This window comes from Eschrichtius robustus, chromosome 14 (genome assembly GCF_028021215.1).
Source record: "Eschrichtius robustus isolate mEscRob2 chromosome 14, mEscRob2.pri, whole genome shotgun sequence".
Taxonomy (NCBI): Eukaryota; Metazoa; Chordata; class Mammalia; order Artiodactyla; family Eschrichtiidae; genus Eschrichtius; species Eschrichtius robustus.
Window position 1 is genome coordinate 16,290,400 of NC_090837.1, and position 20,273 is coordinate 16,310,672.

Below are 20,273 nucleotides of genomic sequence, written 5' to 3' on the forward strand. Positions count from 1 at the left end.
AGAAAAGTAAGACAGATTCTGGTGCAATTTACAGAAGAAAAAAAACTCATTGCTTTTATTCTTTAATGCATACTGTACTTGAACATGATTTACAGTTTTTCCCTAATTTCCATGTTTTGGAAATTAGTCTATATAAAGAATGACCTTCTAAAATGTAATGGAGGTGACTTACGTGTGCCCAGTTCTAACCCCCCCTCTCACAACAAAGTGTTTGTTGACGTGGTTGGACTCTGCTGACACTCACCCCTCCTCCTCAGCTCCTCTCTGTACAAGGCGCCGTGGGCGCGGGTGCTCGTGTACGGGCTGGGCCACAAAGTGAAGCGAAATGGCCAGCTAAACCTCATCGAGGCCATCTGTTACCCGCGGGATGCGTCTCCGGCCAACACGGGGCTCACGCCGCCTCCCACCACCAACCAGTACCCTTCTGTGATCCTCTCCACAGACAAAGTCCACATCAAACTGGGTAAGTCTCCGAATTAGCTCACAGTAGTAAGAACAGCTTGAAATTTGTGAAAATTGAAAGGATTTTCTACCGTGCTGCGTTCCAGTTTCCTATGGGTAAAGAATAGGACTGCTTGGGGCAGTGTATTTCAGAGACAGTGGATTAAAAGTTCTCCCTTTCCTGCCAGGGGAAGACCTGGCAGATGCTGCCCAGACTACAGTGGGGATTTCCTTTCCTTTCACAAGCGTGTGCTGTTCAGAATGATCTACACAGAGCAGTGCCATCATTTAGCTGTAATAATCCTGGCTGCCCTTCAAGTTCTCATTAAAACTGAATTCTCTCAGGTATAATGTGGCTCCCTGGGGCACGGGCCTCAGTGATCATCTGCTCCCCATGTCAATGGTAAACAAAGCCTGGTGGTGGCCAGGCTGGGAAGCCCAAGTGGTCTTGTCTCCCTGGCATCCTTTGTTAAGCCTCTGCAGATTTGGATTTAGATGAGGTCTCCATCTCTGTGAATCCTGAAGCTCTCGCTGACTGTCTGCTTTGTATACTGGGGCCAGCTGACTCTGTTTCTGAGTCAATACGCAGAGGAAGGGAAACCTAGTCTCAGCCTTGCACTGCACGTCCTTGGCATGTTGGACAGGAGAAGATGGACACATGTTTGTTAGAGACAATTATAAAGATGTATTTGAACTTTCAGCCAAAATTGGGCCTTGGCTTCTGCACAGCTCCAATCCTGGAGACATTGCATCCTTAGGGAATAAAATGAAAGGACATTTCTTAAGGTGTTTGGTCAATGCTAAACAAGTTTATGATCTCTTTTTATTGGGGTCTATTTTTTTCATTGTATTTTGCCTACACTCTTTTTAAAATTTATATTAAACACAGAAGATCTCTGTCTTACCTATCATTCCCCAAATAAACATTCACCCCAAAGTACAGGCCAGTCAACATGGTTCCTCCTGACCCGGCCAGAGACCCCTGGTACCCCAGCTTATGTCTGACCAGTGCTTGCGGAGGGGGTTGGGGTGCGGTGCAGGGAGTGACAGGGATCAGACCTCAGGGTCTTTCTTCTCTCGTCGTAGGCAGCTTCGGTCAGATTCAGGCCATGACAATGACCGAAGGCAGTAAAAGAGAATTCTGGTAGTTCCTGAAGTCTGGGGGCCCCCTTGCTGGTCCACTCTGTAAGTCTAAAATAAGCTGATGCTCCCATGGGATTGCAGCTGCACCAAAGGGCTGGTTATTTCTTTACCAGGCTGGGACCATTCCAGTGAAGCGTCTTTTAAAGTCTGACTTACTATTTCCATGCCAGGTCATCAGGCTGGTTGGTATCTGACTGACTGGGAAATGTTTATCCTTCCCTGTCCCCACTGCTGCCCTTTGTCCCATTCTCACACCAGCAGGTGGACTCCTTGGAGGATGTCCTCCGCTCCTCCTGCGCCTGCAGCTGACTCCGTCTGGAGTGTGGGGAGTGGCATTTCCTCTTGCCCCCAGTGCAAGAGTGGACAGGCTTTCTGGCCCTGTTTCTCTGAGCACACCTGGCAGGTCTTTATCGCAAGCTTGTTTTGATTGGGTGCTACCAGTCATGAGCTTTCCTTCTGGGCGCTTCTTCTAGGGGTATCTCCCCCTCCCGGAGCCGTGCTGGTGTTACACTCTCTGCCCCCTGAGTTCCCACTGGCGATGGCCTTCGCAGAGCAGCTGCTGTCCTGGAAGTCGGAGGACGGCGAAGGGAGATCTGAAGACGAGCCTGACACCATCCCAACGTCTGTCCTCCTGCAAGTGGTGGAGCTGCTCGGTGAGGCCTCCCTTCCCTCAGGATCAGGCTGGTGGAGCTGGCTGGGTGCCTGGGGAAGGAGCTGGCCAGTGTGCCTGGGGTGGCCACAGTGGCCTGGATGGCGACAGCTCTCGTCAGCTTGCTGTCAGTTGGGCTTGGGGAATTGAGTGGAAAGTGTAGCCTAGACTTCCAAATCCATGATTTGCAGGGTATTTTCATTATTTTGAGGGGTGGTATCTAACCTGGAAAATAAGATTAATTTTATCATACTTTACTTTAAAACACAAACATATGCCATTATTGTAACTTTGATTCTGTAACATTGTTCACTTCCATACCACCCTTCACCTTCAAACATTATGACCTCACAGCACCTGAAAGGTTACAGAGAGATGGCATTTTAGCAAAACTCATGGAATGGTAAACTTAAAGAGTTGTGCACTTAGCATATAAATTTACCTCAAAATTTTTCTAAATATTGAGCTTAATTAATGATATGATATGTCTGCTTAAGTGGTTAGGGATAAAAATACTGATATCTGCAACTTATTTTGAAATAATCAAAAGCTAAGATGAGTCTATGGATGAATAGAGGGATAGATGGATGTGTAATAAAGCAAACACAGCTTTATTACACATGTAATAATGTTAATGGTAGAATCTAGGTGGTGAGCATCGAAATATTGACTGTATAAGGTGTTCAACTTTTTTATATTTTTGTATTTTTTCATAATAAAATGTTGGAGGGAAAAACATGTTGGCAAACTCAGGTGCCCTGAGGGGTCAGGGAGATGATGTAAGTGAGAGAAATTCGAGAGGAAAGTGGACCCAGGACCTCCAGGGAACTGGAGGGCACGTGTCCTGTGGGGCAGCCACTGAGCCCTGCCACTCATTTGCTGTATAAGAACGTGGCCCTAGCCCTGCCAGATACTGTCACTTTTTATTTCAAGAAAAGCCAGAAATCTAGATATTGATGTGAATTTCCCGGTTTCTAAATGTTGACAACTAATTCACATTCTTTAAAACACATTGGGCAGGGGGTCGGAAGAGGTGAGCAGGGAACCACTGGCTGTGGGAACAAGATGTATGTGGCCGGTCTCAGCTCTCGGGCCACCATTTGCAATTTTGGTGGTGATTTCTCTCCAAGGCTGTCGTCTTCCAAAAATGTCCAATGGCAGAGGAAGGACCACAGAGAAGGAAATAGGAGCACCTGAGGGCCTGGCCTTAGACCCCATTGGCCTTTGTTCCCTGTCAGTGGCTCCATGAGCACCATGTCCCGTGACAGCCATGAGTTCATTACCAATTAGAATTATCAAAACAGCACCACCCCTGAGAGTAGTCAGCCTAGTCCCCTCCTTCGTGGGTGCTGGGCCTAAGTGGGATTCTCGGTAAGTCAGCCAGACCTGGCCGTTGGGACTCCCTGTCCGCAATGTGACTGGGGATAGAAGACACGCATCTGGCATGAAGGGGACCTTGGCACAGATGTGTGGCCCATGGTTGTTCTAGACAGTATTTCCTAGACTTCAGTCATTCTCATGCCACCTTTATGTGATTTCTGCCACGTCTGCGAATCATGCCTATCAACATTTATTGATTTTTTTTTATGGCAATCAACTCCTTTCTCCTTTTTTTAAACTTATACTGAATTTTAAAGGAAACTTTATCTTGCTACTTGAAACAGAAAATTAGTATCCCTTGCCATAACTAGAAGATAACTATAAAAATAAAAAGTTAAGCAGTTACTGTTAAGAAATTCTGGCTAACTACTGTTCCCTGTGGAAGGCTCTGGGTCTCTGGGCTATTCTCCATTAAGAATATTCTAGCCCCAGAGTGAGGCTTTCTTGTTGACAAAATCAGGACTGAAAGAGGAGTTTAAAAGGAATCATTTTTCCGTGTGTATTTCTGAGCTATCTGATAAAATTGGATTGTATGCCCCCAGTAGTAAGCGTCCCATGGTTCAGGAAACATTATGCTAGTGATTTGTCACCAACCTGCTTAATAACTTTATGAGAAAGAAAATAATGATTTCGGGGTCAGAGCTGCAGAAGCTGGCTCCATGCAGTCACCTGGCACAGGGGTGAAGGCCACCGGCTCTGGGGCCAGCCTGCCCGGCTCTGCCCTGTGAGACTGTGTGACCGTGTGGCAGCCGTTTGAGTCCTTCAGCTCTTTGAGCCTCTGTTTCTTCATCTGTGAGATGGGGATGAAGGATGTAATGTTTGTTTCACGTGGTCGCTGTGAGGGCTGACTCCAGTAAAGTGCCTTAGAACAGTGCCTGGCACATAGTAAGCTCTGTATAGGTGATTTTTTTTTTTTTTTTGCTTTCATTCGCCTCAGGAAACTTCCTGTGGACCACGGACATGGCGGCCTGCGTGAAAGAGCTGGTGTTCCACCTCCTGGCAGAGCTCCTGCGCACAGTGCACAGCCTGGAGCAGAGGAAGCACCCTGCCGGCCTGTCCTCGTCCATCGCCCTCCAGCTGAACCCCTGCCTGGCCATGCTGATGGCCCTGCAGTCGGAGCTCCACAAGCTGTACGACGAGGAGACGCAGAGCTGGGTCTCGGGCAGCACGTGCGGAGGCTCGGGGACCGTGGCGGCCACCGACCAGGGCAGGTTCTCTACGTATTTCCACGCGCTCATGGAAGGGTGCCTGGCGGTGGCCGAGGTGACCCTGCCTACCAACATGAGTGTCACTGCCAGCGGGGTGACCTCGGCGGCCGCCCCAAACCTCAGCGACTCGTCGTCCTCCTCGTCGTCCTCCCCAGGACAGACGCCGCAGAGCCCCAGCCTCCTGTCCAAGAGGAAGAAAGTCAAGATGAAGCGGGAAAAGGCCTCCTCCTCCGGGAAGCGCCAGTCCTCGCGCTCGGTGGACTCGGACCCCGCCGTGCTGAGCATCGGGGGTGGCAAGCCCGAAGACATGCTGTGGTTCCATCGCGCCCTGACCTTGCTCATCATCCTCCGGCACCTCACCAGGAAGGACCCGCAGGGGCTGGGTGTGACGAGCGACGCCATCGCCGATGCCTGCCAGGCCCTGGTGGGTCCCACCGCCCATAGCCGCTTGCTGGTGATCTCTGGCATCCCCACCCACCTGGACGAGGGCATCGTCAGAGGCGCCATCCGCAAGGCCTGCAACGCCCACGGCGGGGTCTTCAAAGACGAGATCTACATCCCCCTGCAGGACGAAGACCCCAAGAAGCCAAAAGACAAGGCCGAGGGCGGTGATGGGAAAGCCGAGCCAGAGAAGACCCTTGGCTTCCCCAGCACAGACAGCTTGGAGGTCAGCACGTCCCGCAGCCCAACCCCCGCCATGAGCATCAGCGCGTCCGCATCCACCAGCCAGGCCTCCATCTGCAGCTCCCAGGGCATCTTGCAGACGGTCAGCGACGCCTCCGCGGAACCGCTGCCCTCGGGCCTCGAGCTGCCCATCCCTGCGGGCTTATTGGAGCCCCACGTAGTGTCCAGCCAGGAGAGCCTGGACGTTTCCCTATGCAGCACCGGCAGCCTGGGCAGCCTCGGGAGCCTGGGGGAGCCACTGGACAACGCAGAAACGGCCTCAGTGTCAGACATGGGCTCCATGTACACAGTCACGTCCCTGGACAACCAGCCCCTCGCAGCACGCCCCATCAAAGGCTTCGCGGTCGTGGAGGTAAGCACCTCATGCCTTGGCAAGCACTCAAATCATGAGCGGTTAGAATCCCCCAGGCCTCTTTAAGCCTTCCAATATTATTTCCAAGGGACTAACTAATAGGTGACATTGGGGCACTTAGCGGGCTCCCTGAGGCAGCTCTTGGAAACAGTAGTGATTCATCATGTTGATTATCTGTATTTGAGGTCCCATCTCTGAGTGTGATAGCAAGTCTGATGTCAGGAAGTAAATACAGTTCATTGCGGAGTGTGGGAGGGTCTCCAGGGGCTGACCTTTCCTGATGGGTGGGCGTCATCGAGTGTTTTCCAACTCAGGCCCCAGTGGCCTCTTTTTGAGTGGCTTTGGGTTGTTTTAACCATTGCCATTGGCAGGAGGGATCCCCACTGAGCAGGGTGAGAACAGACTTGCCGTTCTGTTCTGAGTGATTCTGAGTTTCAGATGCTGCGCGTGTTGCCAGATTACATTTCCACTTCAAGATCCCATGTGTTTCCTGGGCCTCCTTGTTTAGAAATCCTGCATCCTGTGTCTTCCTGCCCCCTGTGTAACGGGAGTCGGGTGCAGAGTAAAAACCATCCTCTCCCTTATTAGATATGGAGGGGAAGGCGCTAGGAGGAGAACTTGCACCCCCTTGCTCCCCACCCCACAGGCTCTGACAGGAGAGCTCAAAATCCAGGGGTTGGCTTCCTCCCAGAATCTGTCCACCTTCTCCCTGGGGATTTTCTCAGAGCCAAGCGTGGACTTTAACCCCCTGGGCATCTGTGTAGAGCCACAGACCTGACTGGGGTTTAGCAACAGAGAAGTCCAGTTGAGTTGTTCTCCTGCAAGTTACCACTGTGGGCACATAAGAGAGACTTTGCCGGGAAGGCCAGCTCGCCCAAGTCAGGCTGCGCTCACAACGCTGAAGACAAGTAGAGGGTTTCAGGGACAGACGGGAGGGAAAGAAAGTTCACACAGCTAGCTGAACGACTGGTCTCTCCACTCAAATCCTTACCCTTTTCCTTGTTCACACAGATTAGATCCCGAGCCAAAATCGAGAAAATCCGAGCAAGTTTATTTAACAATAATGACTTGATTGGTTTGTCAAGTTTGGATGGTGAAGATGAATTGATGGAAATGTCAACGGAAGAGATCCTCACTGTGTCTGTAGTAAATCAGAGTTTGTTTGATACGCAGGGGAGCCCAGGGTTAGAAGATTATTTCAATGATAAGTCAATTAAAGGTAGGTTATAGATTTTTTTTTAATTAATAGACTTTTTTTTTAGAAATTTTAAATTTATAGAAAAAAAAACTGAGCAAAAATCATACCCCTCTTGGGAATTCCCTGGTGGTCCAGTGGTTAGGACTCAGTGCTTTCACTGCCACGGGCCTGGGTTCGATCCCTGGTCAGGGAACTAAGATCCCGCAAGCCACGCAGCGCAGCCAAAAAAAAAAAAAAAAAAATCATACCCCTCTCCATGTCCTGTTTTCCCTATTTTTAACATCTTACCTTAAAGGGGAGCTCTGGGGGTCAAAGATTTAAGAAGTGATTCAGGGAATGTTGGGGAGATGGTTCACTGCTTGGTTAACAGAAGGTGCCTTGTGTACATGATGTGAAGAGAACACTCCTGCCCCCCAGGAGAGCTGTCAGGGCTCTGAAGGCCAGCGGGCAGGCCCTGCCACAGGCAGCCGAGGGACCACCAGGAAATGCTATGCCACAGCCTTGAATGTGGGCTTGCATTCAAGTGCTTTTTTCCTTTTGTCTAGTCAGGCTTCCCCTTGTTTGAGTTCAAGTGTATTTATTTTGTTCTGTCCTCTAGAGCTAGAATGTACCATGTACGTTGCTGGTAATCATTTAGTCAATATGCTCGAGGACAGCTAACGCCTCGCCCTTTAAAATGAATTCTTGGGGAAGAAACGGTTCCAGTTCCTTTTTCAGAAAGTCCCACTTTGTCATTCTGGTGGCTCTTATGTGGGGGGACCCTACCCTGTCTGGCTTCCCCACTTCTTCTGTTCAGCCAGGACCCGGGCTCTATCGAGGCCCCGCAGAGCTGGATCTAGCAGATCCTGAGGCCAAGAGCTCACCTCCAGCTTTGCTTCAGAAGCAGCAGCAATTTTTCTCCTTTCTTTTTATAACTGTAGTTCTTTGTGTTGTTGTCTTTCTTTTGCATCAGTCTCTCTCAAATTTTTAAATTTATGTTTTTTCTAACTCTTTAATATTGTTTGAAATTTCATAATAGAGTTGTTGAGTTCGTTCTGTTTTATGTTTTCTGAGGACAGAAATGTAATACTGATTATGGATTTTGTTGTTGTTTCAAATTATTATCCCCCAGTCATGAAATTTTGAAATACTCCCTCAGGGCTGGGACCAGAGTGAGGTAAATGAGGCCACAGAATTCAATGGGGCTCCAAAACAACTCAGTAATCTAGATAAATAATTATTTTAATATAATACTTATGAAAGTCAAAATTAATGCAAAATATCCACGGTGAACAAACTATTAAAATTTTAAATAAAGACAGGATCAGTATTAATGATTTTTCCTTTTGTGTCAGGCTTTAACATGGCTCAGCACCATACTTTTAATGTTTTGCTCATCATGGGTTTTTTGTATTAATTTTGATTTTTTTGAAGAACCGCGTTACAATGTGTATCTTTTTTTTTTTTTTTTTTTAATTTATTTATTTATTTATTTTTGGGTGTGTTGGGTCTTCGTTTCTGTGCGAGGGCTTTCTCTAGTTGCGGCAAGCGGGGGCCACTCTTCATCGCGGTGCGCGGGCCTCTCACTGTCGCGGCCTCTTGTTGTGGAGCACAGGCTCCAGACGCGTAGGCTCAGTAGCTGTGGCTCACGGGCCCATTCGCTCCGCGGCATGTGGGATCTTCCCAGACCAGGGCTCGAACCCGTGTCCCCTGCATTAGCAGGCAGATTCTCAACCACTGTGCCACCAGGGAAGCCCGCAATGTGTATCTTGATCTCTGAGTTTTTTGGGACTCTTGTGCATGAGGGGCTGCCTCTCTATCCTCGCCCTGGTTTCAGCCCTGCTCCCTTATTAGTGAGTACGGTGCCCACTCGGCTCTCAGCTCCCCACGTGGGAGTGGCTAGTGTACGATCTGTGGGAACCCTGGGGTCTTTTTCTGCCATAATTAATGCTTTGCCAGTCTTTTCATGCTTTAATCCGAATTTAGTTCTAGCTCCTGATTGTATTATGGTCAAACCTTCCACGTAAGATACTCAGTCTTTTGATAACACATTTGCCACGTTACAGCCACACGCATTTTGCTCAAGACTCTTTAAGTTGTGGTTCTACTGAATCAGCTCTTAGGTCTCGACCACGCCTTCCGCACACCTGTCTCCTCACCCTCAGCCCAGATGCCCAGGGGACCTTTGTGCTCTGGCTCCTGAAGCACGGCCTGAGCTGGGTGTGGCTCTGGAGGGTCAGACCCCCAGAGAGAGGGGATGAGGAGGATGGGCGGGAGGACAGGGTGTGATGAACAAGTCAGTCCTGCCCGCAGGTGGGGGCCCTTGGCCACGAGGAACATGCAGATGCAGTGGAACAGTGTTCCACTGGGAACATTCCTGACTGGCCCCTTAGGAAAGGTGAGAGCATCTTCTGGAGTGCTTATTTGGGGACCAAAAAAAACAAGTCTTTTTTTTCTCGTGCTCAAGGACAGTTTTCTTGTATCTGAGAGAACTTTCTTTTCCACCTGCTGGCTGGGCCAGGTTTCAAATGCATCCTCTAATAATAACTATTGAACAACTTGTACTTTGCACTAAAAGTACTTGCAGCCTCTACATCCTCTTGCTCCCTGGGGACTGTCCATCACAGACATGTTGAAGCTAAGGGAGGTTCAACCTCCATGATAAAGAGACCCTAGAGTACAGTAACTCAGACCCAGTGGAAGTTCATTTCTTGCACATGTAAGAGTCCAGGGTGAGCCCCGAGGTCTGCCATCCGGGGGCTTGTTATCTCCACGCAGCCAGTGGCGGGGATGAGTGCAGAAGAGAACATGATCTCAGAGAAGCAGCAGTGAGCCGTGGCGTGAAGTGAGATCTTAGTTCCCTGCCCAGGAATTGAACCTGGGTAGCCTGGATGAAAACCAGGAATCCTAGCCGCTGGACCAGCAAGGGCTAGAGGCTAGAAGCAAAGTTCCCCTGGCCCTCACCCCCATTGAAAAATGTGTTTCTCAAGGAGGCAAGAACTGTAAAAACAGGTACAAAGTTTATTATTGGGGACACAGAACAACAACATGTGGGAGAGCACACAGAGAAACAGTTTGTTGAGTTGACAGAAGCAAGGCAGAGATGCACACCCCGGAGAGAAAGGGTGTGGGCGTCCTCCCTAATGAGGAGGAGCCCAGTAAAGAGGCGGTTAAGTCACTTATACAGGGCAGTTATTCCGGGTCTTTGTTTACCTTTGGCCAATTACCTGGTTTCTTTTTCCACACCTGCCCTGCCCTAGGACCCTCCCCAACAGGCGTGCGCAACTTTTTTCCAAGATGGATTCCACCCCAGAGGCCTATGGGAGGGCCTTGGCATCACATATTATGGGGTGGTGCCCCTTCCTTTTTGACCCCCAAGGAGCCTTTCTGTGCATGTGCAATGTCTCCCTTGCCCCAAGGATGGGAAATATATTATGTGACCTCTTGATCTTTACTCAGAACAGGGTTTAGCCCCTCTCTGTCCCTGCCATAACTGTTACCTCAAAGTGTCCACAGGAAACAAAGCCTGGCTATTTACCCCGTTCCTGTTGTTATTTCTATTTCGAAGTGCAAACAGGAGGCTGGTTGTAAATAGCTAACCTGGAGCCCACCTATCTCCTGTCTCAGGAAATGCAAACAGGGGGCTGGTTGCAAGTGTCCGGCCTGAAGTCCATCTTTTTCTCGCCCCAAGAAATGTAAACAGGAGGCCAGTTGTAAATGCCTAGCCTGGAGCCCATCTATGTCCTGCCTGAAGCAGACTGGCCCAGGAGGGGCCCACGTCACGGGGCCGCACCTCACGGCACCACACCTCACGGCAGAGAAGGCTGGGCGTGTAACTGGGGTGTGCGTGCAGAAAGGGGACACCGGGTCTCGGTGGACAGCTCGTCATCACCACTCACCACCCATTACCCACTTGCAAAAGTAAATCGCTGATGAAAAATAAATCAGATGCTGCAGGGCTTATCCTGACGTAGCGTGTTCACGGCAGAATCGTTTGCCCTCCCTCCATTCTGTAACAGGTGAGAAGCTGGTGCCCGGGGCCAGAGAGGTGCTGACGGAGATATTTAAGAGCTGCGCCCACTCAGAGCAGATGCTGAGCCTGACACCGGCAAAGCCCATCAAAGTGTCTGACATTTATCTCAGCAAAGAGCAGATCAACTCCCAGACGCCAGGCAACCTCCTCCACCTCTTCTTCACCAATGTTCGGCCCCCCAAAAAGGTGCTGGAGGACCAGCTCACCCAGGTAGCCACCCCATCCCCACCGCACCTGTGCTGGGCCTCGGGTGCCCCTGGGGCTGAGTCTGAGGCCCCTCCCCTCCGGTGCTCCGCAGATCCTGAGGAAGTACGGCGTGCCAAAGCCCAAGTTCGACAAGAGCAAGTACAGCAAGGCGGGGAAGGAACAGCACCCCGGGAAGGTGGTGAGCACCAAGCGGCCCATCACCAAGCCACCCGCCAAGGACAAGGCCGTGCTCAACAGCGTCAGGTGGGTGACCGAGGAGCTCGGAAGGTGGGCCGGGCGGGGGCACGCGGGGCCACCTCCTAGCAGGCTTCCTGGGAGGCTGTCGGCACCTCGGGGGAGCCAGACATCCTGGCTCTTCTCTGCTCTGCTGCCAGGGTCCTTTTCGCCCTTGGCTTCGTCAGCTGGAAGAGAACGTTTCATTTTACCCACAAGGATAGTAAAATCTGGACCATGCAGGCTGGAAAGCAGACCAGTCTGAATTAATAAAACATCTAAAATGTACAGAATTGTTTAAAAAGTCTAACTTCTCTTACCCACACAATAATGCAGTTATTGTAGAAAGACTGTTAAAGTGCACCCATGCATACTGGAAAACACTGAAATACCCCCCACATAGCAACTGCTTTTAACATTTAAGTGCAGAATGTTTTATTTGTGCATACATATTATCTTGTTACTTTTTTTCTTTTTGGCTGTGTTGGGTTTTCGTTTCTGCGCAAGGGCTTTCTCTAGTTGCGGCGAGCGGGGTCTACTCTTCATCACGGTGCGCGGGCTTCTCATTGTCGTGGCTTCCCCTGTTGCGGAGCACAGGCTCTAGACGCGCAGGCTCAGTAGTTGTGCCTCACGGGCTTAGTTGCTCGGCGGCATGTGAGATCTTCCCAGACCAGGGCTCGAACCCGTGTCCCCTGCATTGGCAGGCAGATTCTTAACCACTGCGCCACCAGGGAAGCCCCTTGTTACATTTTAAATGGCTAAAATAGTACAATATTCAAAAGCATATGCAGTGAAAAGCCACTCCTTTTCCTCTCCGTCCTTAAGCCTCCCAGCTCCCTTCCCTGAGGCTGCAGTGTCACTTTCGTAGCCTTGCAGAACTGTTCTGGGTATACACAAGCAAGTGTACGCATACCCAGAGGTCGGGAACTGTACAAAATGCCTGTACCTTTCTGTTTCTGTTTACTCCTGATCTTAGAGACGATTCCATATCAGCACAAAAAGAACTTCCCCCGTTCCTCTTTTAAAGTAGCTCCATAATATTCCATGTGTGGATATGCACACATATTTAGTAGAATTTTCTTTAGATACAAGTTTATGACTCTCAAGTTGAAATTCAGGTAGTGAAGTACTACCAAGCAGGAGTCTCTAGAGGACTTGTTTAAGTCATCAGAGAAAAAGAGTGTCTTAAAATTTTATTAATTAATTATACATAAATGGGGCTTTTAAATCAGTACTGTCCCATAGAGCTTTCTGTGACGATGGAAATGTGCATTTCTCTGTCTGTGCTACTCAGCACAGTGGCCACTAAGCACACATGGCTACTGAGCACTTGAAATGCGGCGAGTGCCACCAAGGAACTGGGCTTGTAATTTTAATTAATTTAAACTTAAGTAGCTACATCTGGCCAGTGCCTGCTTCTTGGACAGTACAGCTCTGAAGTATGTAGAAAGAATGTTTGAAAAGTGTCTCTTTGAGATTTTCCACATTTTAAAGCATCAATTTGTCCTCATAATTTGCTCAGGAAACTTTTCTTGGTCAGAACAAGGCTGATCTTGACCCCAGCCCCCTCTGAACCATCAGCCGTAGTTGGGGGAGGGTGAACCAATGCCTGGTGAGGTTCTGCATTCCCCCCACCAGGAGGAGGTGCGGGCATGAGGAATTCTGATTCCGGTGCTTTGGTCTACAGCAGGACTGCCTTGAGCGAGAAGAAGCCCACTGTGAAGCCGAAGTCACCGGAAAAGAGCAAGCCGGACGAAAAGGACCCAGAAAAGTCACCCACCAAAAAACAAGAAGGTGAACAAGCAACTTGGGCCTGATGCGGGCTTGGGGCTGCTTCCATCCTGGAGATGGCGGCGCAGCCTGGGATCCAGCCTCTTTGCTTTTCCCTGACCACCTGGCTCCCTCGGGTTTTAGTTTAGGCAGGGCAGCCCTGCCCAAGACACGGAAGACATACCTGGCCAACTGTGATTATTGCTCCAGGACTCCATCTCTGCTGACCTGAACTGGTGGAGGTTAGAATAGCAGCTCCAGAAATACCATACTCCCAAGGGAAGAATAGATGATTGCGATTAAAAGTAAAGATTGGAAATCTGCTCAGAAATTTTCTTCCAGAAGGGCACTTACCTGGGACATTAGAACCTTATCTTCCTAAAGGCCCAAGCAGACTTGGAGAAAGCTATCATTGTCACAAAAATTGCTTAGTCAGTCGGGAATGTTTCTGAGATACAGAAAGACGAGACTGGGGGGAAAGCGCTGCACCACTTGATCACCAGCCCGAGAAGGTGAGGCTGCAGCTCAGACCCGTCAGGTTGGGGGTTATGTGTGTCACTGAGCAGTCGGGTGGAGACAGTCTGTTAACAGACCCTGGAGTGACGGCAGGAGACGGGGGGGTTAGATGAATTGGGCCCTGAAAGAGAGGGTGCAGTGAGAGCATGCTGTGGGACCCCCACTTCTCACCGATTCCTAACAGTGTGAACACTTTTCCATCAGTCCCTGAGGAAAAGTACCTGACATTGGAAGGATTTCACAAGTTTGTTATTGACCGAGCCAAGCAAGACATCCGTAGTGTCTGGAGGGCGATTTTATCATGTGGTTACGATCTTCATTTTGAGAGGTAAGAGGCTGTCAACCCAGTTGATACCTTGTGTAAAAATTGTTCACAGAGTAGCATGGACATATATACGCTACCAAATGTAAAACAGATAGCTAGTGGGAAGCAGCCACATAGCACAGGGAGATAGCTCGGTGCTTTGTGACCACCTAGAGGAGTGGGATAGGGATGGTGGGAGGGAGATGCAAGAGGGAGGGGATATGGGGATATACGTATGCATATAGCTGATTCACTTTGTTATACAGCAGAAACTAACACACCATTGTAAAGCAGTTATACTCCAATAAAGATGTTAAAAAAAAAAAAAATTGTTCTCAGCTACTAGACGCTTCCCCAAGCAATTACTTCCTGGGAAGCCATTCCATCTGGCCTGTTTTTAATACCTACTGAGTTATTTTCTAATTTTTCCTAATTGTTAATGTGGACTTTCCAACCCGTTTGAAACAGTGTTCTATAGAACGGAAATTCACTATCTCACAGTTTTGGAGGCTGGAAACCCAAGGTCAAGGTGTCAACAGGGTTAGTTTCTCTGGAGGGCTCTCCTTGGCTCACAGACGGCCACCTTCATGCTGTGTGCTCACGTGGCCCTTCCTCTGTGTGCCTGCATCCCTGGTGTCTCTCCCTCTTCTTATGAGGACAACAGTCCTATTGGATTAGGGCCCCACCCTGTGACCTCATTTAACCTAATTACCTCTTTAAAAACCCTGTCTCCAAATACAGTCACATTGGCGGTTAGAGCTTCAGCATATGAATTGGCAGGAATGGGACATTTCAGTCCCTAACAGGGATGATTTCTTATTCCAAAGAATCTTTTTTCTTTGGACTCACACATTCTCTCCCACTCTCCATTGCCCTCTCTCACTCCCAGGCAGGAGCACAGCAAGGTCACGAGTCACCAGGTCTCCAGGGCCAAACTAAATATGGTTTCCCCTTTCTAGCTGTAAGTGAATCCCAAGCAGGCAAGATGTCTGCAAACCAAAAGAAATCTCCCTGCCCTGTCCCTCTGGCTCTGCCACACACAGGCCTACACGCCCATTCCCACAGCAAGATGTACTGGGCCTCAGAGAAGGAATGGCTGCCAGAAGCATGCTTTTTTAAAACCCCGTTTTCAGAGTTGAGAAATTGTTTACTGCTTGGCACCAGCACTTTGTACCTTCACTGAAGGCTCAGAGTCGATGCCCAGATGGGCCTTGGATCATGGTGACAGGGCCAAGTTCTCTGACTGGTTTTAGAAACCAGCAAGAGACATGACTTTGGGGGTCTTCGTTAAAAGCAGAATCACCTATTTTGGACTAGAAACTGCATTCCAAGTGAAAAGGGAACAAATTGGACTGCACATTGATTCCAAGGTGACACATTTGTAACAGCTGGAAGGGCTGGTTCATGTGTGCTATGGGGCCACGGTGATGACACATCCAGCCTGGAAGAGGGGATCACCGTCTGAAGGAGCTAGGTCTCTCTCGGAGCACTCCTAGGGTAGGACAGAGGTGGCCTGCAGTGACGAGAGCCTGGCCCCAGGCTCCACCACCTCCCTGAGACAGGTCCCTCTGCGCGATGCACCCTGTGTGGCATGTGGCCCCCCTCGAGGTGCCACAGGTTCTGGAATGAGGGGCACCTGTCCACCCACCTGCCTGCCTGCAGGCCTTTCTTGGGTTAATAGCTCAATGTTTGTAGAATAAGGACACACACACTCGATAAAAACCTCATGCAGTATATTCAAACACAAAGGAGATTTCCTGTGATTCTGTGCCCAGGGGTAATCACTTGGAAAGGCTTCAGTAAACACCTCTCCCAACATTTTTCCAGGAGTAGATGTTTTCAGTACTGTAGCGTGGGATCAGACACGACATAGTGTCCTGCAGTGTGCTTTTTTCATTTTTCCACATCATTTGATACTGTTCTACCAGATGATTTTAATGGCTGCCGAGCGTTCCATCATTGGGGGTGGTGTAATTTATGGCTGATGTTGCTGTAGCAAGGCAGCCCTGACAAACACACCTTTGCCTGCCTGTTCAAGGAGCCGCGTAGGGGAACCCTGGGGTGGGATCGCTGGGTAAAAGATGATGGCTTCAGTAACACCAGCAGCTGGCACTTGCTGTGCCCTCGGAAGGGGCGGGGCACCGTGCTGTGTGCATCGCAGGTGTCCTCTCAGTGACTCCTCCTGACAGCGCGAGGCTGTGCTATCGCCAGCTCCATTTCATAGATGAAGAAACTGAGGCTCAGGAAGTAGGTGTGCTTTGTAGCCTAGATTTCACCCAAGGACTCCAGAGCCCCATCTTTAACCCTAAGACCCTGCTGCCTACAGACAGCAGGGAGGCACGTGGGGATGCGTGTTGCCGTCCCCCCAGCCTGCTCAGCTTGTTTCTTTAGAAAGGAGCTTTCCCCTCAGGACAGGCAGTTCCACTGCAGTCAGCACCTTGGCTGAGCACCAAGAAATGCCTGGGAGGCAAGGCTGTCTTATAAAGGTCCTCCGGGAGCTGGGACGTGGCTGCGGAGGAACCCAGCAGTCCCCCAGCGGCCGCCGCCCCACCTTGCCTCTCCCCGCCCCCAGGTGTGCCTGCATCGACGTCCGGCACGCACACAAGGCCTCCAGGAAGTGGACCCTGGAGATGGACGTGGCGCTCGTGCAGTACATCAACCGGCTGTGCCGCCACCTGGCCATCACGCCCGCGCGGCTGCATCCCCACGAGGTGTATCTGGACCCCACAGACGCCGCCGACCCCAGAGTGGCCTGTCTCTTGAGTATGTGGCCCCAGGGGGATGCCTTTCAGGGTCCTCCCCCTGGGCCGCCTGTGGGGGCTGCCCCTTGACGGCACGGGGTGGTTTAGAAGGACTAGATGCCCTTTCTGTGCCCGTTACAAAAATCCTTAGGAACACCTGCTGTGAACCGGGTGGGTATAAAAAGAGGGAGAGAAAGACAAGAAGCTGTGATTGTGGCCATTGAAGTTTGTGAGGCCTTATTATGTGCTCCTCGCAACCAAGCCAAGCGGCAGACACAGAAGTGCGGTGGCTGGGAGACAAGACCCCTGCTATCACACCCAGGCCCCTGCCTAGAGGCCGCCTTGGATGCCAGGCTGGTGTTGGGGGTGAGAGGGGGTCAGGGCAGTCTGGTAGTGTGTGTCCGAGACATTAGCCTTAATTACAAGAGAGCAGCATGTTTCTATCAAAAGCTAGGAATGCACACAAAAATAATGCGCACACAGAAACGGACATTCTCCATAAATCCACCCCTGGAGAATAAGCCCTGTCACACACAACAGGCCCTGGGCTGGCTCCGGTGCCGGGGTGTGTGTGCGCCTCGGGCCCCACTTACCCTGCTCACCCTCACTCAGCCACAGTCCGAGCCCTCGCTCTCTTGCAGATACGCGACAGTGAACGTGGCCGTGAACTGTCCCAACGTCAGTCTCACGGTCAGAGAGGAGACGTACTTGAGGGCAGACAAGTAAAAGTCAGTGTGCCGTGTAATAGTCTCCCGGTTTCGATGTGTGAGGTCACACCATGGGGAGCTGGGGGAAAGGTACACAGGACTCTACTTTGTTCTGCAACTTCCTATGAGCCTGTAATTACTTCAGAGTTAAAAGTTAAAAATCAAATGGTATGCAGCCCCGGCACAGCCGCAAAGGCCGGCTGAGCGGACCCTCGGGTCCCCTCCGAGCCCGGGCCTTGCCCTCTGCTGCTGCTTGGCACAGGCTCAGGGAAGCCGGGCTCTCTCACTCACCAACAGCCTCTGGGTTCCAAGGATAAAACCGCGGGAGCCTCCCGGTCCCTCCCCGCGACCGGGCCACCTGCGTCGTTCACAGACGGAGAGTCTCGGCCTCTCTGGGCCGAGCCCCCGCCTGACCGCCCCTCATGCCCTGCAGATGTGCCCATCGAGAGCCTGCGCCTGCGCTTTGCCCTGCTGCAGTCCCTGAACACCACGCTCGAGACCTTCTTCCTGCCACTCGTGGAGCTGCGCCAGACGCCCATGTACACGCACAGCATCGCGGCCCTGCTGAAGGAGGCCAAAGGTCAGTGCCTGGGCCTCCCGGGCCGACCCGATGGGTGGGGTCTCTGGCATCACCTGGCCTCCTGCGGCTGCCCAGGGTCCCACCCCCCCACCCCCAGCCTGTCCTTGGACGCACGAGTCTTTTCTGGAGCAGTGGTTCTACCCAAGGGCAGTTACTTTAATTATGCTCTGAAGAAAACAAATATGCTCTGAAAAAATAAATTTACTATAAGAGTTTTCAGATTATTTAGAAATACACAAACGTAAAGCTCTGACTCACTAGCTGCCCCCAACGTTCCTGCATCCCAGAGACGACCATCACTAACAGATGAGTCTGTCCTTCCAGACTTTTCTATTCACATACAAATAGACACACACATTTGTCATTTTTTTTTTAAATCAAAAACTGGGTATCCTCTTATACATTCTGTTCTGCACCTCTGCTTCACAGATCTCTGCGTGTCGACACACACACCCTTCTTGCCTTGCTGTCCACAGCGTAGGTGTCCATGTCCTTATTTTTTTAATATTTATTTATTTATTTATTTTTGATTGTGTTGGGTCTTCGTTTCTGTGCGAGGGCTTTCTCTAGTTGCGGCAAGCGGGGGCCACTCTTCATCGCGGTGCGCGGGCTTCTCACTATCGCGGCCTCTCTTGTCGCGGAGCACGGGCTCCAGACGCGCAGGCTCAGTAGCTGTGGCTCACGGGCCCAGTTGCTCCGCGGCATGTGGGATCTTCCCAGACCAGGGCTCGAACCCGTGTCCCCTGCATTGGCAGGCGGAGTCTCAACCACTGTGCCACCAGGGAAGCCCCATGTCCTTATTGATAGACACTTCCGTGGTTTTTATTTTTTGCTGTTTAAGAAGTGGCCACAGAAACCTCCTTATTCTTTATGTATTTGGGTTTGTATTCCTGCAAGCGAGCTGTCTCGTGGGCATGACAGGGTCCAAGGGTTTAATCCTGCGTTCACATTTGGGTGGAGACTAACTAATCACCCTCCAGTGGGGCGGGACCTCTTATGCCCCCAGCAGCACATCCCCCTAGGGGCCTGCAGTCCATCCCAGAAGAGACTGGACGGACCCACAGGGGACAGCGTGGCCTCCGCCAGGCCTCAGGGTGACTGGGAAGGAAGGGAAGCCACCCCATCCCAGCCTCTCTACCACATTCCTCCCTTCAGGGCTGATCTTTTATGACACGAAGGTGACCGTCATGAATCGGGTGCTGAACGCCACAGTGCAGAGGACGGCTGACCACGCGGCACCGGAGATTACTCTGGACCCACTGGAGATCGTGGGAGGTGAGATTAGCTACACAGACCAGAGGATGCAGGCAGCAGTGCTTGAACTAGTTGATTTCTCGCACATAAGAGAAGCCTCTAGAAGAGGGAGTCCCGGGCTGCTCTGACATCCCTCGTTGGCGTGGGTGCTCCTGTTGCCCTGCTCTGCGTCCCAGCCTGTGACGTCCCCCTCCAGTCCCTCCCAAGCTCCCAATCCAGGCAGCAGAGGGAGTGGGCGTCAGCGGCACAGGCCGTGCCTCAGTGCAGGGGAGGTGGGCTTCGTTCTGGCCGTGGACATGCTAAAATCAGGAATCTAGCACCGAAGAAGCGGGGAGGCTGGATACTGGGGAGGCTGGATACTGGGGAGGCAGCCAGGAGTCTCCACCACAGCCTGTGAACGGACAGACGTCGGGAGGGGCACGTGAGGGGAGCCCAGGTGCGGGGCCTCCCCCGAGAGACACGCGGAAAGATGGGAGGGGCTGACCACGTGGAGAATGGGGGGTGGGGGGGGGGCAGGCTCCTCAAGGGACCCATGTGGCAGACATGAAAGATTGAAGATGTTCCAGGAGCAGAAGGGAGGCAGTGGCTGCCCCAGGGAGTGGGGTGAGGTGGGAGCAGCAGGCCGGGGCCTGGCCATGCGGCTCTCCTATGCTGGGATGCAGGAGGTGGCCACCCGGAGGTTTTGGCACTTCCTCTCTCGTTCCAGGGGAGATCAGAGCCTCTGAAAACTCCTACTTCTGCCAGGCGGCCAGGCAGCTGGCCTCGGTGCCATCCTCCCAGCTTTGCGTCAGACTGGCGAGTGGCGGTGACCCCACCTATGCCTTCAACATCCGCTTCACTGGGGAGGAGGTCCATGGCACCAGTAAGTGGCACCCTGCAGGCCCTCCGTCAGCCAGTTCAGGGTGAAGGCTGTG

At 51.3% G+C, this 20,273-nt stretch overlaps 1 protein-coding gene across 4 annotated transcripts in view; it reads left to right on the plus strand.

Moving 5' to 3' along the window:
- The window catches only part of HECTD4 (HECT domain E3 ubiquitin protein ligase 4), a 199,788-nt gene that overhangs the window by 171,151 nt on the left and 8,364 nt on the right, over positions 1-20,273 (plus strand). For 3 of the 4 annotated variants that reach the window (XM_068562278.1, XM_068562282.1, XM_068562281.1), the window contains exons 59-70: positions 258-463; positions 2,058-2,237; positions 4,551-5,857; positions 6,869-7,076; positions 11,054-11,277; positions 11,366-11,517; positions 13,175-13,281; positions 13,978-14,101; positions 16,650-16,840; positions 17,959-18,105; positions 19,261-19,380; positions 20,066-20,221. In XM_068562278.1, the coding sequence (XP_068418379.1) occupies positions 258-463; positions 2,058-2,237; positions 4,551-5,857; positions 6,869-7,076; positions 11,054-11,277; positions 11,366-11,517; positions 13,175-13,281; positions 13,978-14,101; positions 16,650-16,840; positions 17,959-18,105; positions 19,261-19,380; positions 20,066-20,221 (3,122 nt within the window). The remainder of the gene's footprint in view (positions 1-257; positions 464-2,057; positions 2,238-4,550; positions 5,858-6,868; positions 7,077-11,053; positions 11,278-11,365; positions 11,518-13,174; positions 13,282-13,977; positions 14,102-16,649; positions 16,841-17,958; positions 18,106-19,260; positions 19,381-20,065; positions 20,222-20,273) is intronic. The other variant, XM_068562280.1, reaches the window with a different exon arrangement.